This window comes from Hetaerina americana, unplaced genomic scaffold, assembly GCF_022747635.1.
Source record: "Hetaerina americana unplaced genomic scaffold, ioHetAmer1.1.p SCAF_3, whole genome shotgun sequence".
Taxonomy (NCBI): Eukaryota; Metazoa; Arthropoda; class Insecta; order Odonata; family Calopterygidae; genus Hetaerina; species Hetaerina americana.
In genome coordinates this window covers 6,111,578-6,138,274 of record NW_027286874.1, presented here as the reverse complement: position 1 = coordinate 6,138,274, position 26,697 = coordinate 6,111,578, and the positions used below count along the sequence as shown (strand labels likewise).

Sequence of the window (26,697 nt, the reverse complement as noted above, 5' to 3'; positions counted from 1 at the left end):
CGGCATAACCGTGAATCAAACTGCTGCGATTACCACGACAGGGCGGACAAAGGACGAACTATGTGTATCGACTAAGCGGGATCAATCTGAGCTTTCAATCTAGAGATAAAAGGAAAGCTAAAACCATGCGTCTATTTGAAAAAAATATTCTCGTTTCTTCATGAGACACTACCAAAGGTAATACAACTTGTTAAAAACACGTTGCATGCAAGGGATGACGACTGTCTTGCAAGCGAAAGTAAAAATTCGAATCTGTCGGTTTACCAGTCAGAAAAACTATGTTCAAAATGTCTCCCTAGGAAATCGATAAACATATTAATTGAATTAAATCCGGTATAGCCAAAGATATTCATGAAAATGATAAAGAGTTATTAGTTATTGCGGAAATCAGCATTTTAGGAGAGAATACCCTAGAGATTCCAAGGTGCCATCTTGGAAATAATGAAGAACAGACAAAAGACACCCACACTTTCATTAATACTCATATTTCATGAAATGCACAAAAGCCTATCGGTCCATCTCAACTAGTGTTTATCAACAATTGAACATCTTTGCTGGTAATAAAAAGTGTGCTCAATGAATATTTTGCGTTGTCATACCTCCGGAATTAAGGGTTTCTAAGAATATACCTATAGGTGAAAATATGTCCAAATCAACTACAGAAGCTCTCCTCTTTAACACAACAATAAATGTGTTAATAATAGTAATTCGTGCTTGCTCACAGATTTGTGGGTGGGCTAATTTACGTACACGTGTACTGGCTCCTCGGGCTCATACCCAGGAGACCAATGCGTCCGACGACGAAACGTTGGTGATACTGCAAGAGATTTCTCGAAATTCGTAGTCCGCAAGCATTCCAAAGAAGTGGATATAGTATTGTGACCATTGACTAGCAATAATTGCTCCCCGCAAAGGGCCACTGACATCCGGTGAATGATACGTGCACACGTAGAAACGGATTCGAAGGGGGAAGACTGGCGTTGACCCCTCGGACTGTATATCACATTCGTCGACTGGGTCTAAGATAGCATGGCTTTCATCCCTAGTCCAGAGGATATTCCCTGTGAATGATAAATCCTGAATGCGACGAAACTCATGTAGCCCGATCGATATTTCGAGATGCATTATGCTGGAAACATTGACCATTGCTTTGAAGAGGACGATTATACGTTCGGGAAAACACAAGTTCACGACAGGGTCTCCTTTTGTTCACAACAAACGAGCAAGTGCTAGAAAAGGTGAAAGGAGAGGGGAGAAGATTGTTGGGAGAAATAAAAAAGAGACGGGAGAAAGATGGATTCAGAGCATATTGATTGGCAATGGGATATTGAGGATTTAGATAGAAGGAAAAATGTTAGGCAAGCGAGGATGGGGAAGGAAAAGGACAGACATACAGAACAGAATGAAGGCAGGAAGAAAATATGAGGAATTGAAGACGACCTTATTGTAACATTGGATGTCGGATTGTGTTCTGTTAAGAGAGACAAGGGAATATTCGCTCCACCATTTAGTAGCTTGTGTCCATCCAAAACCTACGTTAACCGGTAGATTACCTGTAATAATAATATTAAAAATAGTAATCATATGTTTAAAAAGAGTACGCTGGAGAAAATACTTCGTTTAGTCCACGATTGGGGTAATAATCAGTAATTTTAAATGAGTCTGTTTATAAAGTTTTTTATTTGCAAAGCAGTGTCTAAGTTGCAGCAGGTTAACGAACTAATTTAGGCCCGAATATTTTTACCCTTACCGCGATCGGACAATTTTATTCTGATCCCTTATCGTTCGTGGAAAAAATGACATCTTAAATCTATCTGTTCTACACTTAATCTCTCAAATTTTTATTGGCCTGATCTCTCCTACCGCAGTAGGATGGGGGTAATAACACATTTTCAACAACATCCCTAAAGAGACGTCCTTCCATTTTATGCAATAGCTTTAATCTGCAATTAACCCATTACTACGTGAGTGACTCCCACCCATAGCTCCTCTAATATTGGGAATATAAAATCCTGGCGACTAAAAATATTTTTCAGCGGTATCCTGATCCCTAACTGAGGTGGTTTGTGGAGAGCACTTTGAGTGAGTACGACGTCCGTCGGATGGGACGTTAACTGCGGACCCGTTGGCGCTTTTAGACAAGAGTAGGCTAATGCCGACGCCGGGTACCTCTCCACCCTTCCTCCATTCCCATCCATCCCTAATGGCGCAAATGACGATAGTTGTCGGTCGCCTCCCATAAAAACTTCTTCTCGACCTTGGTTTGTGTCATTCGATAGGCAGGGTGTGTTTCATATCACCAGGCATGAAAATTACCAAATGTTGCGAAATCACTTTTCTATGATCCTCAAGTTCTCTTTTTCGCAGGGAATTTTGCTCGTAATTGAGTGGTTCTCATTACTAATACGAGTAGTTACTCTGAAGGAATCACACTGAGAGTCTCAAATGAATAACATCTAAATCATCCCGCGCAATCCCTTACACACAAAAAATACTTTATTTAGGAACAGCCGCATCTCCTCCCTCGTCTCAATTTCATTTTCCCAGAAATTCATGTATCTTTCTTCATAGGGTCACTGATCGCAAAAACCGCAAATTAACCCGCACAAGCAAACTCACGGACAGGCATTAGGTCTTTTATCTTTTAGAATGTCTTAGTCACAGAGCAGTTAAATTAAAATCCTGTTTCTAAACAACGCTTCAAAAGCCTTTTTGCCCCTGTGACTTCAAGTCGGTGCTCATCTATATATTATGCACTATTTCCTCTATTCCAACAGTCAACAGAAAACAAAGTTGTTAGACCAGAGAAATATTCATTTTTTTACTACACACTTGAGAACGCACTTTAAATAGCGTTGGGTCAAAAGCCTTAGCAGAAAATACTTGTTGGCAATCCCAACGACCGCCGCAATAAATTTCACTTGAAAAGTTTTACGAGGGCGTTTAGACACGCATGGTGTCACGTGATATTATCTCAAAGCTTTCTGTTACATTATAATAAGCAAATATTATAATGAAAGTAAATCTTTGAGAGTGATAGTGCTGATGTTTTCCTTTGGCTATTTCCCCGCCCAGATGATGTCCCAACTCGACGAGGCCACGTGATACATACCGACCAAAGCACCGATTGAACGTACGCATTCTTCTTATTTTGCAGTCTACCGTCCAAGGTAAAAATTGGATGAAATATATGATATACAGGTAGTACTCCAAGTGTAAAAAAATCTCAAAGCCCAAGTGAGGAGAGTCCGTTTTGCATCCGTTAGTGTATTTTAAATTTTCAAGTTTTCTCAGTCCGTTCAGCGCTTATTTGATGTCACGTGGAAATTAAAATGCCATCTTTGGATCAATGTAGCACAATCACTATACAAAAATTCTCTAGGAAACTGAAAAGTGATGCCTAGCAGTTCGATTTGTATTGTTTAAAAAATTTTAAGCTTTGTTGGTTAGTAATATTTTTAACTGACTAATAAGTGAAGCCCTTGAATTTAAGTATTAATAAAACTATTAATATTTCTTTTGCAAAAACATGGTTTTGAATTCAATAAAATATCAAAAAAGCAAACGAAGAGGTACCAGGGGATGAAATCCAAAGGGGCAGAAATCCAAAGGAAGATGGAATGGGCATTTTAATTGGCTATTGGATGTTGAAGACTGTGATAGAGGGGGAGGATGGCAGGCGAGGAAGGGGCAGGAATTGGAGGATAGGCATGTTGCGGAAGGAATGAAGAGAGGAAGGAAGTATTTGGGATTGAAGAAGGGTTTATTTTAGTTTTCACGTTGCCAGGTTGTGTTTTTTTTGGAGAGGCTAAGAAATGTAACGTTATTCAGTCTGCGTCCATCCAAAACCTCCCTTAAACGACAGAATACCAAAAAACGATATGCAGTTACAATTCATCCAATTCGTAACAATTTCGTAATTTTTTATTTTTGTATTTGTAGTACCCCGAAAGCCACTGCTAGGGTGCGTGGCAGGGACTTACACCAGACTAATTTTTACCCGAATATTTTTACCCCTACCGCGGTTGAACAATGTTATTATGATTCCTTGTCGTTCGCGGAAAAATGACATTTTAAATTTATCTGTTCTACATACAATATTTCTAATTTTATTGACATGAACTCTCCTACCGTAGTACGACGGGGCTAATAAAACATTTTCAACATCACTGCTAAAGAGACGTCCTTCCAATTTATGCAAGGGCTTCAATCTGTAATTTAACCTTCGCTCCACGAGTGATTCCCAGCCTAGCTCCTCTAATATTTTGGATACGCTACTAAGTTTATCATAACAACGTTTTACAAATCTAGCTCCTCTACGCTGCACGCGATCCGATTCAACCATCAATCCAACTGCGTGAGGATCCCATATAGTATACTTGCAGAATATTTTAAATTATGCCTAACAAGCAAAAGATGACATTTCTTCTTGACCTTTTCATCACATTTACCCAGTACTCTTCTAACAAATTCTAAATTTTTGTTAGCTCGCCCACATATTCCCCATATATGTTTCATCCAGGAGAGGTCGTGAGTGAGGCAACGCATAAGTATTTCATTGAGTCTCCACATTCCATTTCGGTGTTCCCGATGCAGTAGGCATTCGGAAGGGAATTTATCTTTTTCCAAAAATTAATCCCTACGCCCTCGTTTTAAGTTCAATCCTAATTCACGACAACTTCTTAAAGTCACACCAAGTACAATTTTACAATTGCGCTCACACCTACCTTCAACCTTTTCAAAGTCATTCATGGTCTTTCCTCATCTCTTCTTTATTCATGGCCACAATATACACTTAATGCGGTGCGCTAACAATTAGAACAAGTGTTACGCTCCAAATGGAGATTGCGAAAATAAGGAAACGGCAGATATGGTTAAGATTGTGGTCATTTGGACAATACGGTTTCACGAAACGTATGAATGGTTCCGAAATCGCATTTGTACTTAAACTATTCGGTTTGCGATAGAGATCGAACCGTTTGGGATAAGTCGATCATCGGAATGGGCCCTAAAGTAGGAATGATGTGTCAACACTGATGATGATCAACAGCTAATATTCAAGCAAACTGTTTTTAAGACCAGATTTTGTAAATCAAACCACATACTATATACCTAATGTTCAATACAGTGGCCACTTAATGCGCTGGACTAACAATAAGTACAAGCCAAAAACAGCTGATAAATGGCCTCACATTGATTGGGTTTACAACGATGCAAAAATGTACTTACTTGAGATATCGGCGAGGAGAAACTAAATTCTCACCCCAAGTCTAATAGCAACAAATATTCATACAATTTCACAAAGATATATATTAAACATAAAACATTTATTTATCCATGGGAAGCCGGAACAACCGCGCTTTACTCGGTCGACCTTGCGAAATTTTTCAATAAAAAGAGTATGTTTTACATGATCTCTCATGGATGGAGCCAATGCACTCGAACTTTTCGACGAATTCGACGAATGGCTTTGATTTTTCAACCAATTTTAAAGTTAGTTTCCGGGCGGTTCCTCGCCATTATTTTCCTCTACATGACGCGAGAACTTCCTTTCATTTGCCCCACATTATTTCCTCCTTCGTTTCTTCATAACTTCCACCAGCTTTCACGCTGTCTAAAAATGCTGTCATGACGTCTAAAGAGCCCACACACTTCATCCCTCTACCCCGCTTTCCCAACGTTCTCCCTTCTTAAATATCATGGCCCTATAAAACATCTTCTGTTCTTCTCTTGGTCCACCCTATTAAAAACTTCAGCGTTTGTCTTTCTCTCTGCCCAAATTATTTACTCCATTCTCCACCACACCCACATCAACAAAGGCTCCTATCTTATTTCATCCATCCGCTTTAAATATCCGGTCTCACATCCATAAGGCACTACGCTCCATTTGAAAGTCTTTTCATTTTTTTACATCTTTGCTCAGGGTACCCGTCATCACTTTTCTTCTAGCAATTGCCTCCCCCAACACACTTCTTCTTCTAATGTCCCCCTTAACCCTTAATACCCTTTTACCTCTAAAATGCTGCTTTAATACATAACCGCTCCACTTGCTCTAGCTCACTCCCTCCGACATTAATGATTAACTTTCCCCTATCTCGAGAATATCATCACTCTTATTGTATTGTGCTTATTCTTTACCAACTTCCCGCATAGTCTAGGTAAAGTGCTAAAAATAATGGCAATCCAGTGGCTGTCTGATTATTCATTGCTTGAGCATCTGCGAAATTGACTTAACCATCTCGCCAGTAACTTTCATTCCAGACTCAAGTCCATACCATTCCACCCTTAAAATTTCCTCAGCTTATACAAATGTTGAAAAGTACCTGCGGTAAGGGGCAATCCTGTCTCACTCCTCTGCCAATCACTACCCATCCCGATTCTCCCTCTATTACCATTTATAATTTTCTTAGTTTTTTAAAAAAATAGTACCTTGCAAGCCACTGAACAATTACCCTGTGCTATTAGATTCTTGCACAAAATAATCCGCCTCTCCTCCCAGTCCGCCCCATATTCCGCTATATCTCCGTTACCTTGACCCACTCCATACAGTCGAACGCCTTCTTTAAAGCACAAATCACCCAAAGAAATCCTCCTGATTGTATTCGATATTCCTTTCAACTGTTGTTCTCATCACTACAGAGGCATCACGTGTTTCTCTCCCCTTTCTGAAACCAAACTGATCTTCTCTTAGGTAGGCGTTTGCACTATTGTTTTGCACTAAAAAACTTCTATTGAGGATTATTAGGACTATATTTGCCGTATGTAAAATTAAACTTATCATGCTTTAATCCTCACATAAAGATGATTTACACTAGACCGGGATCAAAATTGACCGAAGGAAATCTTCTGGTCACATTAATTCCTCATAAATACTGTGTATAGTTTCTGTGTAAACTAAAGAATAAACAGCAAAAAATTCTAGAGAAAATGTCAGAGGCTAGATAAAAAAATACAAGTATTTTAGATGGAAGAAATATCTTTCAAAAATTAGGAATTCTGCCAGTAGACAGGCTGTATAGATTCGCCATCATAATAGGAAACTATTTTAATGACCAGTACAAAATACCTGATTTCAATAAAAAGGAATTACCATTAAGGGACAATATTAAGTATATGACAAAAAAATTTATACAAATCAAGGTAGAACAAAATTGGAGGTTACTGTGCCTCTAATTTTTAATGAGATATCTAAAGATCTAAGAATACTATATTACATTCAGTAAACGCTGTGAAAGGGAGAATGAAAGACTGGCTATATTACAGAATGGATTATAGGGCTTGGAACAAAACGTGACACAATATTATGCAGCTTATAAATCCATACACTTTAAGCTATCATTTTTGTTTACGTGGCACCTCCTGTCAAGCCAACAGTGACTGGCTTAGCGGGACCAGGATGAGTATTCCGTGTATACATTTTAATGTACACTACTATTGTATGTTGTGAAGATCATACCACTATGGGAAATGATAAAGATCGTCTGTAATTGCACCTTGAATTGATTGTCTTAGTTGTTTTTATATCATATATGATGAAGATTATACTACTAGAGTTGCCCTTGTTCCTTGTCCCTTATTAGTTTCTTGCCAAAGTTTATTATTCAGCCATCTGCTTTCCACTATGCACATTCTCATCCCAATTTCTGTGTTTATGCACTTCCATTTCCTTCTTTCATTTATCCTCATTAATTATCTATCCTGTGGCTTCTTAATTCCCTTAAATTTCTATTGTTTCTTTAGCTGCTCTTTCTATCCTGTTCTTAAACTAAACCCACTTTCACCCAACCGTTTTCATTCCCCCATCCTCATTTAGATATTTATTAAATTTCTCTTGGTACCCCTTCCTTTTCACTCCCATTAAACCTTCAAAATTCCACCTTTGGCATTCTCCCACCCCTCATAAATCTTTTTAAATTGTACTCCATGACGACTAAATTATGATTCAAATATGTTTACGCACCTCGGTGGCTGTGTGAGTTGATGACGCTGTTCCCAAACCTACGTCAAGGCATGATATTATTCAACGTGTACCTGTCTCAACGTACACCGGATGATGTTTGAACCAACTTTTAGATATTATCAACCCCCTTTTCCCGCATAACTCGACTGCTTTATCTCCGCGATTTTATTTTATCCATAATCCGTAACCGCAATCTCTCTCCCATTCCTCCTTTCGTCAACCACTACACTCAAAACCCCAATTTCAACGGCAACATTTTTTTTAATTTCAACCTCTACAAATTAAAAATAATTAATAGTTTCTGTTTTGCGAAAAAATATATGCCCACCACACAATTAGTACTCGGGGCAAGAAAACTAACTACCAGTGCCTCCGTACCTATATCGAGAGCATGAATCCTCGGTAGGCATACATATATACCGCATATATGAAGTTGCCACTTCATTCCGTGTTTATTTCTAAGACGACCCAGCCAGAAAACCCACTGCAGTACAATAAACCCCTCATCAATCCCGCATACTTCATTCCGTACAACTTAGTATTGTCAATTGTAAATATAATAAGGAATATCGTTGTACAAGTATTATTTACGTGTGTTGCCATGTGTATGTATAGTATTTATACGTATTTCATGAGTGTATGTTGTATATATTGTGCGGTAGGAAGTAATTGAACTTGGCAACTAATGCATTGTGTTGCTATATGTTACTCCTAAGATATTGTATGTATTAATTTTATTGTTATTTATGCATAATTTGTGAAATCTATCTACAAGTTTAATCTTGTAACTGTTCGACCAGGGGTTGGGTGGTAGAAGAGACTCCATAGTCTCAATTTCGCCCCAAAATAAAGACGACGACCATCTGTCTACAAGTATCCAACATCCCTATCCTATTCCTATTCCTTCCTCACTTGCCAAACGCCTTCCCCTCTATCACAGTCTTCAACATCCCGTTGCCAATCAGAATGCTCTATATCCATCTTTCTCACCTGCCTCCTTCCTCCTGATTTCTCCCAACAATTCTCTCTCCTCCCCCACCATACGCAATGTGTCTACATTCGCTTTTCTTTCAATTCTTCCCCAGATTCCACGATTAAAACGATTTATATTTTAGATTTTTTGTAGATTAATAGAGTACCCTTGAAGCCACTGCTAGGGTGTGTAGTAAGAATTGATTACACACTAGACTACCCTTGTCCCAAAAAACCTTTCCCCGCTGGCGCGGTTGGACAAACATTATTTTATTCTGATCCCTTATCGTTCGTGGGAAAATTACATCTATCCAACACTTATTCTCTCTAATTTAACTGAGATGCTTTCTCCAAACCACAATACAGGGTCCGTACAATAAGTATCGGGACTGGTTCCAAAAATCAAAATATATTGCAGTTATCATTACAATTACTTCATAATCTTCAAAATACATTCCTCCTGCATCGATACACTTAGTTCGCCGCGTATGCCACTCGTCAAAATCCGCTTGAAGTCGGTTTCCGGAATACTGGTGAGAGTCTTTGTCGTCGTCACTTGAACCACCTTGATGGGGTTGAACCGGTATCCTATGAGCTCCTTTTGAGCTATCTTTTGAGGTAATAACGTTGTCGAGAAAATCTTCATTTTCCTGGACGCAGTCCGAAATTTCTTGCGAAATTTCCAACCGCGACAGTTTTTGTTCCTCGCTCAAGACTTTCAGCACCAGCTTCGCGCACACTTTCCTCGTCGCAAGATCCTCTGTTACAATAATGTGGACGATTCTGACTCAAAGGCCGGTCTCCTCACTGATAAGGGCGATGGTTAAACGCCTGTCAGAGTCCAAAACGTTTTCACTTTGGCCACCTTAGCATCAGTTCGAGCGGTCGTTGGGCGTCCGACGCGGTGCTTTTCTTCGACGAGCTTCCGGCCTTCCTTAAACATTTTGTGCCACTCAAAAACTCTTGTGCGGCTTGAGGCATCGTCCCTTTAAGCCTATTTAATGAGTTGAAGGGTCTCTGACGCGGATTTCCCGATTTTAACGCAAAACTTCACAGCGTAGCGTTACCCGACGGTGCGCTCCATGTTGGCGGGACGACACCACAAACAATCACACGTCACAAAAATCCACTTCCTGTCTCAACGCATGCCCGGAGGCGACTGAACTAAAGTGCGTCTGAGTGGTGGGGGACCCCTCTACCGAGCCGACCGGTCGGACCTCCATCCACCGCTCCGCTGAGGCTACAGCAAACCAGCCACGATACTTATTGTACGGACCCTGAAAGATAGGGCTCTTAATACATTTTCAACATCATTTGCTAAAGAGACATTCGTACAAATTATATAAGAGATTTAATCTGCAATTTAACCTACGCTCCGTGAGTGATTCCCAACCTATACCCTCTGATAATTTCGATACCCCAAAATGATTCTATGGCCCATGATTCTATGGTTAAATTGAGTAAGATGCAAAAATCAGATTATTTATTTCTTTCTACTTTAATAATTACCACTGACATACACAGGGATCGAAATAAAACCAGGCACTGGCGCTTACGATTATTACCTTGGCCTGTCGACTCCATGAGCAAATAAAAAAAATTCGCTCTCCAAAGTCAAGGCACGTCCACTTCCGCAAACTCACCTCGCAAAAATCAAAAGGTTATTGGATCCAATGTGTCTAAATTAGGTCGGAAGGAATCCCTTTACGTGCGATGACCACTGGAATGACAAATGGCCTGGAGAATTCGTCGGAATAGTGCGCGTTCAAGGACAAATGTTTTCACTCTGTCGATGTGTAAGCCCCTCGAGGTTCAGACAAAAGGGAGGTCATATCTTCTAATCTCTCTCTCACTCACAGTCTGTCACAGCCACGCACTACATCTCAAAAAAGAAAAAAAAAACTCGAGTGGTTCAACGTCGGAGACCCAAAGAGGAAGGAATAGTTATATTATTTCATACTATTATTTCATATAAAGCCACACGCTTTAAGAATAAGGAAACAAAATGCTACACACAGATATGAATGCAGGGAGAGTCTGTGAGGGATGTGCAAGGACTTGTGGCATTCGAAAATGCCACTTGAATGAACCCTACTACATAAGGTATTTTCGATCGTGTTGTAGCGGTGGTGTTGCTGCTCCAGGATCATAGGTATCAATTACACAACTCAAATTTTTCAAATTTCATGGCTCATTTGAAGAATTTAAATTGTTTATTTGAAATATAAAAGGAAAATATTTGAGGGTTCCTTCATTCACTTATCCCTCTTAATTTTCCGGTTATATTTAAAATAGTACTTGGTTACATATTGATTGATTTACATATTTGCTATTAATATTTGTTAAAATTGGTTCATTTCTCATATAATTATATTTTTATAATAGCTATAAGCTTACAGTTTGATTTATATGCACTTTTTTCCTAATGGGTTACGCTTAAGAAACAATGGCGCTCGTTGCTATTTGCTTAAGGATTCAATTATGGCATCGGCTACGTGAAATGACATGGATAGATATGCCTCAAAAGTCGCTGATGACATTTCTGGATGTTATACGACTGTCATGACAAAATGGCATCGCTGAAGCAGCATTGACGAGCACATATTGGTCTGTGGTTTTCGTGTTTACTTTTATCGTCATGCAATACATACATACACAGGGAAATGCAAGAGAATTCAGGATGTTGATGCGGCTGATTTTCATCCACTTGCTATAGTCTGTAAAACTATAAGCTGTAATCATTCTGAACAGAAGGCAACAGGATTAATCAACCAATGTTGTGGAGCGCGAACAGCATTTTGCCGCTGTTTTTGAGTTCTCAACAAACATGACACTGCACAACTATGACAGCAATATGAGGCATACCTTACTTCACCGACCCGAAAATTTTAACTCGTAAATGCGCCAAGTTGATAAAGATATTCCATAGAAAATGACAATTTGCAAAATTATGACTGCATACGATTATCATTTGGCTATTGAGGAGAATAAGTTATTAATTATTACACGGTAATCTACCGGTTAAGGTAGGTTTTTGTATAGACACACCTACCAAATAAATATTTTGAGACTCCTAACAAAACACAAAATCCAGTAATCTACCTTATATCAGGTCCCTCTTCATCTCTGAGTACTTCCTTCCCCCGTCATCCCGTCCAACATCCCTATCCTGCTCCTGACCTTTCCTCGTTTGCTTAACATTCTTCCCTCTATTTCGGTTTTCAGCATCCCACTGCCAGTCAATACGCCCTTCATCCATGTTTCCTGCCTCCACAGGATAACTCCCAACAAACCCCTCTCTTCGCCCACCATACCAAGTACTTCCTCATTTGTTTCGCTTTCGGTACATTTCACCATCTCCACCACAAATACGTCCTGATTGAATTCTATATTCAATCAGGACGTATTAGTGATCTCATTACTGCAATGGCATCACGCGTACCTCTCCCCTTCCTAAACCCAAACTGATCATCCCCTAAGTAATCATTTGCCCTACTCTCTATACATTTGTTGATGATTATGAGAACAATTTTAGCTGCGTGGGATATCAAACTTATTGTTCTTAAGTCCTCACATGATGTAGCCTTTACTTTTTCCGGAATAGGAGCTAAAACTGATCTCACCAAGTCTTCCGGCCAGATTCCCTCCTCATAAATGCTACGGATCAGCCCATATAGCCTCTTCCTCCCACATTTTCCTTAACCCTTTAGTAGTTTCGCAGGAATGTTGTCTACCCCCACGGCTTTATTTGATTTCATCTCCCTTAATGCCCCTTCTATCTCATCGTCGAATACGCCTGGACCTAAGCTATCTCCCTCTAGGCCATGTTCCTTTTCTATGTCTAACCTTGTTGGTCTAAGTTCTTTACTATACAGGTCTTAAGTTATTAATATTAGTCGAAATTTAGCTGCGTAACGTAATCAGTTTTTACCCAGTCATATTTTTTGAAATGGCATTTAAATTTCATCCTCGTTTGGCCAATTAAAAAATAGCATTTATCACAAAAGCAAATTTTGCTCATAACAACATTTACGGCTGAAGACAGCAACTAGTAAAGTGTTGGACAGGTTTCCCTGGAGCCAGTAAGACTGGCATCATTTTTTAAAAACATAATGAAAATGACTAAACTTAAATTTGCCTAAAGTTGCTTTCGCTTTTTTATGTACGTCCATACTTAAATCTAATATATTTAACACCTTGTAACGTAAATGATGTTTGCAGAGGCAAATGAATATGGACGAATGATGATAATACTTTATAAAATAATACCGAAGACTTCTTATTTTATAATTTCACATCAGACTGTATTACCAACCACAAACTATCATTGATATAAAAATGCCAAGCATGAAATACGAGGTGAATATGAGGCCCACGACGTACGACAGTGACCTCATGAAATTAGAGAGAGCTCTTTCTGTATTCATTCAGCGAGCATAATAAATCACCGTCTACTGTTTTTTAATTGCTCGGAACTAATTTTAACCAGTGGCATTGATTTCATTCATTTTCATTAATTTCTTGACACGTCTTGATTTATTAACTTGACACGTCATGCATAAGGTATTAACTTGATTCTTCTCGGAGGATTCCTTGGCACCAGAAATGGCATCAGTCGTAATCGACGCCGTTTGCGTCTGCTGATGCCAGGCGCTTATACGTATTAACTGCCGACGCCATTTTCGGATGCCGTTCGAAGAAGGGCACAGGACGCCTTAAGTGTAACTGAATAACCTCCACTACATAATAATGGGCCCCGAAGTGCGCCCGCTTCAATCCTAGACGATATTATCGGTGTCAGATGCAAATTAATCTATTTCTCAGCATTTTGTAATTGACAAAAACATGAGAGAAACGTTCTGAAACGGTAGTGAGTGGCGACAATGAACTATTTTTTAGTAAACGAAGCAATTGCTACTGTTAAGCAGTGCTCTCTTATGTTATTGAGTAATAATTACATATTTTTGATGGGACGAAGTTCAATTATATTGTTATTCATTCCAAGTAGTACTATTAGTTCCAAGAAACTGCGGGAGATGCCGCAACAGCAAGTTTAAAAGGAGTCATCCGCTAAACGTGTATTACAATGCATCAATTTCACAGTGCAAAAATCATACGCAGGTTACCACATGACAAACGAACCCAACAATTACCTTTGCAGTTAATCATAGCGTACGTTTGCCGTGTTTCTCTTTCGACGATAATTACCCGAAATTATATATTTTGCTAGTTCACCTGGCTTTTATCTTGAAATTTCCTCGTATGCATCTCCTAGATGGCAACCCATGTCTTTAACGAAATAATGAAAGCAACGACTTTCCATTCTCGGGATGTCACCGCGTGGGTTGTTTTTCTGACAACAGTTTCGCCCGTGTTTCAACGAGAGTCTTCACTTCGACCTGAAGACGCTCGTTGAAACATGGGCGAAACTGTTGTCAGAAAAAATCCTACGCGGTGACATCCCGAGAATGGAAAGTCTTTCATCTGAACGCCGCGAAAATCTACGATCCCATAATGAAAGCAACCTCTGAATAGCTAAACCAAAACAATTCTCTTTTCTACGAGCATGATGTGGAGGTTTCCGCTCATTAACTCATCCATTTCGTATCTATTTATTGTTCAACCATTTTTAGAGACATTGATGAATTATATAGAGATGAAAAAAAATATGTGTACATACATATACATTATATATATACATAATCATGTATATACATATATATATATATATATATATATATATATATATATATATATATATATATATATATATATATATATATATATATATATATATATATATACATATATATACACAGGGTTCGTCCAGAAAATAAGTGTACTGAGCTCAGGAAAAAAAATTTATTACACTTTTATATTTCTTAAGCTAATATTCCTCAAAATAGGACCCTTGTGAGTCGATACACTTGTTCCAGCGGCGTTCCCATTCCAGGAACGCTCCCGCGAAGGCATCACCGGGAACCTCTCGAAGACTCGTCGTCGACCTCTTCTCTGCCCTCCACGAACATCTTGTGCTACCGAAAGATCATGTTTCTGGACATGGCTGACTCCCCGTAAGCCTGGTTAATCATACCGACAGTTTCGGTAGACGATTTCCCAAGCTTTACCGCAAATTTGATGGAATAACGCTGCTCCAAAAACTTCGGCATCGCGTTCCGTGACGTGGGTCGAGCGTGGAGGTTCGCGTTAACAGAGCTCCTCACTACACCACAGCTCAGAGCCGACTGCCTTTTTCAGCGTCGCTTGCCAACATACCCCCCTCCAATCGCAGCCCGTCAGAGCGGTGCTGGGCGCGCCTGGAGCGGCGCGCCCAGCCCAGGAGTCAGTACACTTATTTTCCGGACGAACCCTGTGTATATATATATATATATATATATATATATATATATATATATATATATATATATATATATATGGATACATCAAAGGGACCGGATTAAATGCATGAATATGTAATTTTCGAATGGTAATTTAAATTAGACGGAAAAGTAACACCATTAAATTCAGAAGCTGCAATAGAATCGGGAGTTGAAACGTACAAGAAAGGACATAAAGCGTAAAATAATGGCATAAAGCTTGATGACATAAAGTATGGTTTAATATCAATTCACTTTAATTTCAGCTAAGTAGAAACCATAGCGATTTTCTAGAAGTGAAAAAATCTATGTTGTCGCTCTTTCTACACTTCGTCCGGATTTATTATCGTCTGCATCGTCATTTTTTTCGATAATTGGAAACATGCATGATTACTAAAAATAATTTGGATGTGAACTGCATAAGCAAACATGCACGAAGAAAACGTTTTTCCGAAGAACAAGGCTGTTTTAGAAGTTAAACATTTCTTTTTGAAAGTAGCACATTCTCAGCAGCTCCAAAACCACATGAAGTATTGTGCAACGGGCATTACTTCAAGATGCTGCCGTCGTTCGTGAACAACGTTTCTATCCGAAGAGGAGTTTGTTTCAGGGCGCATTCAACAAATATTATTTTATTGATCCCCGCCGATTTTTTAAGTTAAAATAATATCAATTGCAACAAGAAAAATGTCCCTAAAATATACAATTCCTGTTTGCCACCCCGTTCCATTAGAATACTTGTAGCAATTGCAACTCTGAAAGGGGTCAGTTGCTTAAGTTAAAGCGAAATAATAAAATTGTGATCTTCCACGCCTATTCACGTCGTTCAAAGGGTATAAACGGTTATTCATTACCCTCGGGTATAATACAAGTTTTAAAAGTACACAGTGAGTTGTGTGAATAAATATATTATTATTATGTAATCCACCGGTTAATGTAGGTTTTGGATGGACACGACTACGAAATAAATATTTTATTTCCCCTAACAAAATACAACCCAACATCCTACTCTACAACAAGCCCCCTGTTTACCTCTGAGTTATTCCTTCCCTATCCATCCCTTTCCTATTCCTGCCCTTTCTTCGTTACCCTAACATGCTCCCCTCTATTACAGTCTTCAACATCCCGCTGCCAATCCAAATACTTTGCAGCATTGCCTCCTTATGATTTCTCCCAAAAACAATTCATTGCGTTGCTTTATGTTAGTACTAAGATATTATATCTATTAATTTTATCGCTACTTATGTACAATTTGAGTAATTTATCTTTTAGTTGAATATTGTAAATGTGTGACGAGGGGTTAGGTGGTAGAAGAGACTCCGAAGTCACAATGTCGCCCCAAAATAAAGACAAATATCTATCTATCTAACAAGCTCCTCTACTCGCCCACCATACCTAGCACTTCCCCATTTGTTTTCCTTTCAGTACATTTCACCATCTCCACTCTTCTCCTGGCCCACATTTCAGAAGCCTCCAATTTACGTCTATCCTCCTGCTTCAATGACCACGTTTCCGCGCCGTACATAGCTACGCTCCATATCAAGGTTTTTACGAGTCTTTCCTCAATATCCTTACTCAATCTCTCTCTCATCAACTCCCTCCTCCGTGTGAAAGCCTTTTTGCCTAGCGCAATTCTTCTCCTTACGTCCCTACTACTTTGACCGTGTTGGTCCAAAAACACTTCCGAGATACGTAAACTGTTCTACCTGCTCTAGTTTTTGCCCTCCTATTTTAATGTTTAGCTCAGCCTTTTTCTTTCTAGAAAATCACATAACTTTGGTTTTGTTTATATTGATTCTCATCCCATACCTATCGCACTGAATTTCCAATTCACTCAGCAATGCTTGCAACCCCTTGGCTGACTGACAAACAAAGCTTGGTCATCAGCGAACCCAACTGATTTTACGAATTCCCAGCCCACTATCATTCCTACCTCCAGTTCTTCCCATGCCTCTATAATCAAATCCTCTGGATACAGGTTGAACAGCAACGGTGATAATGGGCAACCATGCCTTACACCTCTTCCTAGCACTGCCCATCCGGATTCCCCGTTCCCTACTCGCACCTGAGAAGTCGGAGACATGTACAGGTGACGGATTAGCCTCTTGTCACTCCAATATATTCCTATTTTCTGCAACATACTCATTAGTTTTCCCCAGTTTACTCTATCAAACGCCTTTCCGAAATCCACGAAACAGGCAAACACGTCTTGATTTTATTCTATATTCCTCGTAGACATTGAGAGGGACATAGAAAGAGAAAATGAAGATAGCTTAAGCTCAGGCTTACTCGATGGCGATTTAGAAAGGGTTGTTCAGGCAAAAGCCAACAAGGTCGCGGGGTAGATAAAAGTGGGGGAACTATTGAAGAATTTAGGAAAAAGTGGGAGGACGAATTTCTATGGTCTAATTCAATTTTTTCTTTCTATGGAAATTTATGAGGGAAGGATTTGGCTAGGGAAGATTTCTATAGGTCAGTGTTAGTTCTTATTCCAAAAAAGGTAAAGACTACATCATTTGGGAAGTACAAAACAATAGGTTTGATTTCGCAAGCAGCTAAAATGGTACTCAGGATCATCAATAAGAGAATGGAGAGTACGGTATGTGAATACTCAGAGGATGATCAGTTTGTGCTCATAATGGGGAGAGGTACACGTGATGCTATAGCAATTACACTGTTACTAATAGAGAGGAACATGAATATAATGCAATCAGATTTTTATACATGTATATTTGATTCGTAGATATCGAAAATGCGTTCGATAGAGTAGATTGGTAGTATTAATGAATGTAATGCAGGAAATACGAATAGATTAACGGGTTCGAAACATCCGCAACCTATACAGGTCTCAGACTGCTTAGGTGCGAGTGGGGGATAGAGATTCGGGATTGGCAGTGTTAGGAAGAGTAGTAAGCCAGGCTTGTTCATTACCACCGGTGCTGCTCAACGTATCCATGTAGTACGAGGAGGGAATGATTAAAGAAGCATGGGAAGAACTGGACATAGGAATGTAAGTCAGCGGGGAATTCGTGAATTCTGTTAGGTTTGCAGATTATCAAACCCTAGTTTATCAGTCGGCCAAGGGATTGCAAACATTACATGGTATATTGGAAATTCAGTGCGATAGATATGAGATGAGAATAAATGTGGATGAAACAAAGGTTATGCGCTTTTCCAAAAGGGTTTTCATGAGGAGAGAATTGATGACGTGGACGTTGCGACGGAATGAAAAGAAATGACCCATTAAAACCTTATTATGGAGCGTGGTTTTGAACGACCTGGAAATATGGTCATTTAAACAGGATGATAGGCGTATTGGAGGTTTTTGAAATGTTGGCGTGGAGGAAGATGGAAAAGGTGAAGTGGGCTGAAAGGAAAACAAACGAGGAGGCGCTAGGTTTGGTGGGGAAGGAAAGAGTGTTGTTGAAAGAAACCCATAGGAGGCAGGGGTTGTTGAAGACTGTAATAGAGGGGAGAATATTAGGCAAACGAGGAAGCGGCAAGAGTTGGATAGGGATGTTGGACGGAATGAAGGGAGAAAGGAAGTCAGCAGAATTGAAGAGGGGTCTAGTGTAAGGTTGGATGTCGGATTGTGTATTGTTAAGAGAGACCATGGAATTACCGCTGTACAGTTTGGTAGCTTGTATCCATCAATAACCTACTTTAACCTGTTGATCATCGATAATAATAATATGTATGTACATATATACCTCAAACTGGGCTTTTTTAAAACTTGCATTGCACATAAGGATTGAAACGCGTTGTACGAAACGAATGATAGTGGAAAATTCCAATTTTTTTTCATAATGGCCAATGCCCACAAATTAGATCCTGCCACTATTATATATATTTTTGTTGACGTCGCGAAGAAAAAAATAACCCTGAACAACAACTGTATAGAAACGTGAAATATGGTGTAGAATCTTTGTGGATGTCGTATTCACTTTTTGCACTTTTATTTGAACTCTTAAGATAAGTTGCTATCATAAACACAACTCGCATGCTAGGAAGGCGTTTTATGAATGTTTCCCATTGCCGACCCTGAATGGAACCACCTCAAGATTATTTCAAATCGACCAACCCAGAATATCGATATGGGGTCGCTACTAAATCGTTATATCGCCCAGCCGTAATAAGTCTCAGTCAATCAAAGGAAGGCATTTGAAGGGGACTTCCCTGAGGAGCTCTGGGAGGGCTAGGAAGCACGCTGCCAGTGGAGATTATTCTTGGTTCGGCGGGAGGGGCCCTGTGGAGTGAGGTGGACCCTTCCCCCTCCCCCTCATTTAGTTGCGTCCCTCGCCCTTCCTCGTGCCCCAATGCTGGGCGGTGGGGCATCGTCTGCTTGCCTGCCAGGCTCACCACCCCCTTGGCATTCCTTCAACTCAAGTTCAATGGCACGAGGAGATAAATTTTGACCATTGATATACAAAACACAAGTTGGATGCGTGCCCTCGAAGTCTGCGGGACTGCATCGACTTGCAAATCTCATCTGCCTATGGCTACGCTGCTTTTCTACGCGTGTCTCTCCATGAAAATTCAAGCTTCTCGTCGAGTGAAAACGATTCCCTGAAATGCGATGACCGCGAGGCAAACGGGTAGGATAGAAGTTGAAATGAACATGGGGAAAATATTTCGGAGAAGTGATTTTTACCGCGCGTATGAAACATGACTTCCTCAGTTCACACAAAAAAGTCGCAAACAATTGACCACGTGCTGACGAACCATCTTGAAAAATGCGGCCAAGCGCCATTTTACTCATTGACAAAAATATCTTGAAGATATTTGAGATTACAACTTCCAGTTTTCACCAATCGACAAAAGAGAAGTAGGAAATTAGAAATATTATGAGATTTTATTAACAATTAAAATATAAACTTTACTTTAAACTGATAATTTTATAAATTAACGAATTAATAAGGTGATAATTTGCATTTGTATCAGCCAAATATCTGTTATTAAGATGTGGTTCGAAAAATAGTTTGCTTTCTATTTAAAAAATTAACAAAATGCAGTTTAAATCGTGAAAAATCAATTTATAAATAGAGGAGATATGTACCTTCAGTTCTGCAAAAAGCGCTCCCACTTCCTCGTTTTGAAAAGCTCCGCATGCCGTCAAATTTGAAATACAGAGTGGTTACCGTGGGGTTAATTCAATTTTACGTTTTACAAATTTACTAAATAATGTTATTCGTATTCTTGAACAATTCCTTAATAAGTCCAAAGTCGTGTTCAAATTCATGCTTTCAAATAATTAATACAGATATGTGCAACGAATTATTCTCAAGAACACAATCAAGCATTGTTCATTCCGCAAATAACGTAGAAATTTGCGTTGCTATTTTGTTTTTGCTGTCCATTGAAAAATGAAAAAAAAAGAGTAAATGAAATGAAAAAAACCAAGGGAAATATAAACTTTTTGTTTTGGTGAACCCCAAACATACCATCCGTCGGGAGGGGAAATTAAAATTAGGCCAGGATTGAAAATAATAGATATCAAGCTAACCAGAAAATAGAAAAAATAACGCAAAATCAATAGAAAACTATTCTCCGTAATTTGGACCGCACCTTAGGAAATATTAGCCCAGGACGCGGAAGTGAAACACAAAACATTTTCTCAATACGAAGTTTTGTAACTAACGTTTCTTCCCTACACACAATGTGAAAACAAAACATACTTCAGAGAACCTGCTTGAAAAGTGCGACCCAAAACTGCTGCCGAGGATAAAATATCAACCACGAGTCCTCCAGATATACCTAAAAGGCTCAGAATGTTGGATTTTCTCATCATCATCATGATGAAAAAATTGGCCGCAGTAATGAAATAAAAAAATAGTACCTGTATCAGTTGTCAAGGCACACTGAACAGTTTTTACAGCACAGTTCACTGACATCACAGCACGGGTATTGAAGTTTATATATCTAATATAAGTAAATAAATGTTAGTCAAATTTTAATAAAAAAACAAAATGTAACAATTAATCATTTAGAAGTTTTACAATTTAAATAAAAAATACTTTCTCACAAATGCCTAAATTATCCGCAATATTTTAATATTTTTCGAATTGGTAATGGCAAGTGCAACACGACAATACTGCTTAAATGCCTGCTTGAATGCCTGCTTAATGCCTGCTCTATGAATTTCAAAGGGAAAGTGAAGAGGAGTACAAGGACTCCCCGAGTTCCAACGTCAAATCTCTCTGTCCTCGACCAGGTCCTAACCTTGTTCAGAGCATCCTTAACATAAACCTTAGCAATCAACTCCAAAGTTTCCGTGAAGGGTTGGCAGAGTTTCACGCAGAGCCGATTTTTCCGCGGAACAGATATTTCGCCACACTCCACGAATACTCCTTAAAAGAAACAGCCGTAACTTATCAACAAAACAATATGTCAATAAAGTGGTTGAAGGCAGTTATTCGGGAATATCCGCGGACACAACAAAATATTTAAAAAATAACCAACTGCAGGCATGCTATTCAATAAGCTCGGGAAATTTTCGAAGAGACCGCGTAGGCCCTCATAAATCTGGCGGAAATGACTGTTGCGATTTCAAATGGTGTACGCCCCACTTACTAGTGTGACCGTTGTTGTGGAGGGTGACGTCATTGCCGAGTTGTCGGCTGTAGTGTCTGAAATGGAAGGGGTCGAACTGCACGGGTGACGTCTGGTGGTCCACGATGTCGATGGGCGACTGCCTCTTGCCCGTGTGACACACCTCCTCCCAGAAGAGCGGACCTGTGAGGACGAGCAGACGGGGCTATTAGTTCCACATGCCTGCCACACGAAAGGAAAACAAATATCATAAATATTAAAGAAATAAGTTCAATTACGACAACCAATAATATTCATCACTTTTCAAAATTTCACTTTAACTATCATAATTTCTGTGCAATTGCATGTTCCCCTTCCACATTCTTCGTTTCATACGAACCAATACTTATTTTATAATCAACGATTTGGAATTCAAAGCATGCAGATAAGGGTTTCAGTAATCTCTTAAATGGTAGATTTAATGCGGGAAAAACTTCAAACAAAGTTGTTCCGCTTTTAAAACACATTATTTTTAATGTCCACTTTTGACGGAAAAAATAGTTTTCAACGCTAAAAATACGTTAAATCTTAGGCTACGAGGTGGCACTAACGCCATCACAGCGAAATCCAAGTTAAAATTGAAAATGTTCAGACCTGTTTACATTCTGCTCATTATGATCAGCCTTCAACCCTCTCTATTATCGATTACATCACGGAGACAATCGAGAGAGTTTTGTCATTGCGATAACAACGATAAAATTGCTCATTTATGATGACACTGAATGATCAGTAAATTATTTATCATGGTTGATTATGAAGGTTATGCAAGTGCTATGAATGTAAAATGTCGATTATAATGTGCTGTCATCCTACGTACATATTCATGGAATATAGCCCATGGATATGTACGTAGGATTATTATATGTTGTAGGTTGTTATTGATCACAATCGGGAGAACATCGTATGCGATAACAATCGATTCATTCTATTTATCCGAAACATTTTAAAAAGATCGGTGGATTTGGAAGTTAAAGCTAGTATCAATAAGATAACTATTAAGAATAAATATACTGGAGAAGGTTGTTCTCAGCCTTTCATTTTCTAATTCCTCCGCTGAACAAGACTACATGCACAATAGTTTACTGTTGTCACTGCATTTTAATTGTATCAATTATTCTAATGCAACTTATAGTAAATTGTAACTAACAAAAAATGTAAAAATGGCTGTCTTCAAATATTTATTGGTGAAAAGTTATTCCGACGATGACATTACTCAGAAAAAACAAGTCAATCAATAAAATCAGAAATGATTGCAAAACAATGTCCATGCCCCAAAATTGTCATTGGAATCTTTTAAAATATTATCTATAGTATTTTAAAACTATTTCCATATTTATTATTACAAAGTTTGTATAAAAAGTATAGGTAAACGTTTCTCCCTTACGTGAGCGTTAATTGCTGAATTCAGACCGTCGGTTTAGTTGGGCATGTTGTATTAACATTATTAAGATGACAGTGCACAATATTTTCACTGAAAATCTAGAGATGCGAAAGATCTGCGCTAAACCCGTCCTCCGGAAGGTCTTTGGACGGACGACCATGAGCAAAGTCGAGTGTCTGCTAGCAAAGACCTTATGCAACAGCATCGCGACGATTGCCCAATCCCCTTACAGTCGCAACTTCGCACCAGCAGACTATTTCCTTTTCCGAAAAGTGAAATCCTCCCTCAAAGAACACCACTATAGGACCTTAAGCGCCGTCAAGGAAGCTTACACGCGTACTCTTAAGGACCTTCCGCAATTAAATTATTAAATTACCAGGGAGCCATTCTAGTTGTGGAAAAGCCGCTGGCTAAAGTGTGTTAAAGCTCAAGGGATGCACTTTGAAGAATTTGAGGCATTGTGGCAATATCTGAAATAAATCAATTGTTCCCGATGCTTTTTATACAAACCATATATCATTAGGTTTTAGTAAATTCAGTGGTATTTCATTCATAATTAGTATCTAGCCTCAGAAACAATTAGTAAAGAAATACTCCATCAAATAAGAGATGTATGAGGAGGCCTAAGCGCCACAGGAAATGGAACACTCATTGTTCCTCCAAAAGAGTTACTTCACAATATTTTCTGTACCCTTGGTTGCAGAACTGAAAAATATTTTCGTGAATGATAACTTTTGTACACGGAATGAGAGAGATTTTCCACGGAAGGGGAGAGAGTTTCGGAAGCAGCTAATTAATTGGCTAATGAATCCTTCCGAGGTTTGTGTAGCGAGAGAACTCTACGAAATGAACGGACAAAATAGAACAACTTGTGGTCAGCTACGAAACGGCGAAATTACTCACTGGAGCTTATTTTCAAAGTGAAAATACGGATTCAAAGGATTGAGTCAGGTCATCATCATCTTCTAAAGGCGGAGACTTGTCGTTGAAGCCACTGGTCTCTCTCTTCATTACCGCGCTCTCTTCATTTCCTTGTGCGTTGCCACTCCCATAGCATTTTGTATATCATCTTTAAATTTATTTCTTGGTGATTCTTCCTTTTTTCCTATTATTTTCCCTCCACTATATTTTCCAGGAATTTATTGCCTCAGAACATGTCCAGCAAATTTAACTTTCCTTTTCTCCATCTCTTTTATTAAATTCCTTTCCTCTTTAATTTCTCTCAAAACTTCTGTGTTGCTTTTCTTTTCCGTCCGTCTTTTTCTTGTTATCCTTCTCCAAACCCACATTTACATTGCTTCTGACCGGGCCTTTTCCCTCTTTCCCAATGTCCAAGTTTCGCATCTACATAATAATGTACTCATACAAACGTTTTCGCAAAGGATTTTCTTATTTCCAAGTTCATGTATTTCTTTCCTAAAAGATCCTTTTAATTTTCATATGCCTTCTTCGCCAAGACTGTCCTTCTTTTCACTCCAGAGGTGCATCTGTTTCTCTTATAATTACACTCCCAAGGTAGCGGTACCTTAGCGTAGAGTACCGTAGAGTAGAGGTAAACTTGACTTACTTGGCTTATCGTTGATCATCAATTTTATGCCCTATCATTAAATTTAAAGGGGGGCCTGTCTTTTTTCTAGAAATTATCATTACTTTGGTTTTTTCCCATTCATTTTCAGTTTCGATTTTTTCAAAACTGTGGACATGGTTTTGAGCATTCTATTCATATCTTTGGCTAATTCTGCCGGGGTTACAATATCATTTGAAAACCTAATTCAGTGTGTCTTGATTCTATTTATCTTTATACCTATAGTCCTCTACTTCATTGTATCTAGAGCCTCTTCAATATACAAGTTAAATACATATGGCGAAAGTGGACATCCTTGCCTTCCTCCTTTCCTAATCTTTGCTTCTTTCTCACATCCCCTTAATTCTATAAAAATGCTTTGGCTCCGGTAGAGCTGAAATATAAGCTTCCTGTCTTTGTAGTCTATCCCTTTTCTCCTTATGGTTTCAAAAATAAGTTTCCAATCTACATTATCCAAAGATTTATCCAAATCAATGAAGACAAGGAAAACTTCCCTGTTCATTTCTAGCCTTCTCCCTAGGATCAAGCTCATGGCCAGGATAACGTCTCTCGTTCCTTTACCTTCCCGGATGCCAAATTTATCGCAGTCAGGTCTAAAACTGAAGAATTATGATGCTGATGATGAATTAACAAAAATTGAATTCTCATTATACAAGCATTTTTTAATATATTAAACGTATTAATTTCGCAAATCATGGAAAGTGTTGAGATTTCTAGTTTGTATCCACAACGGTTGCCCACGACGACACATATTGAACCGTAATCAAAATAAAAAGGCTGGTCCCAACAGTGTTTTTTCGCATCCGGAGTTTTAAAACTTGAAATGGTGACTAACTAATGATTGGTGATGCAATGAACGAAAGCGCTACAATGTAGTATCCCAAGTCTTTTAAAGCAGTTCTAACAGATTAAAAAAATTCACTGGGTCCCAATTTTGACTACATTTTGCAAAGCGGTAGCATTTTCATGAAATATTTGTTCAATTTTGGGACCCCAGAAAATCTGTGTGAATCTAAAAAAAAAATATGCTAACAGATTTACGTCACTACATGCATCACTCATTCGATAGAATAACCAGGCGAAGTTTCAAATCCCAAACACAAAAAAACATCACTTTTGCACTCTCGGCCAGCTTCTTTGGCGGTTGCAGCCCGATCCCTATGAGACGCCTCGGAATGCCGACGTTCTAACCATTAAAATTCCCAGAAGTCTTCCACCATGCCACGAATTCCGGAATTATTCATAAGGCTGTGTCACATGGGCCAAGTTTCCGCACAACGTTTCTTCTTCTCATCTCTTGGCGCCCTAACACCAGTGCAACCTCGAGAAGATCTTAAAATACTGACTAGGTTAACTCTCAAACCTCTTATATTTGCTATTTCAAGGGGGAATTTGAATTATTCTCCCTCCTTAGGGATCAAAATTTCTGTGCTTGGAATCCTACACCAGAATTTCACATACGGTATAATATTGAAGATGTAAAGGTATAGAATGAGATAAGCATGATTCTATGTGTAGTTCCCTTAGTGGTCCACTGCTTATATACAATCTAAATAGAAAAACAAATTATTATTGCATAATTTTTTTACATAGTACAGGGGGCACAAAAATATCAGGCACACTTGAAAGATACTTGAAAATATTGGTGATATGTATAACAATAATAATTATATCGATGGTGTAGGAGCACTCACCAGAGCAGTGCAACACTTGGACGGCACAATTTAACAAAAAGATATGCACAGGAAACACGTAAAATAACAGTCACATTTAAAATAGTTTGTGCATTCGATCTTCATCAGGTCAGACTAGCAGTCAAACCTCAAGAGGGCCG

The 26,697-nt window shown here is 38.9% G+C and overlaps 1 protein-coding gene across 1 annotated transcript in view; it reads right to left on the bottom strand.

Moving 5' to 3' along the window:
- Window positions 1–26,697, bottom strand: part of LOC139690390 (putative carbonic anhydrase 3) — a 146,287-nt gene that overhangs the window by 8,644 nt on the left and 110,946 nt on the right. Inside the window, exon 3 of the mRNA XM_071587823.1 lies at window positions 21,880–22,041. Coding sequence (XP_071443924.1) covers window positions 21,880–22,041 — 162 coding nt within the window. The remainder of the gene's footprint in view (window positions 1–21,879; window positions 22,042–26,697) is intronic.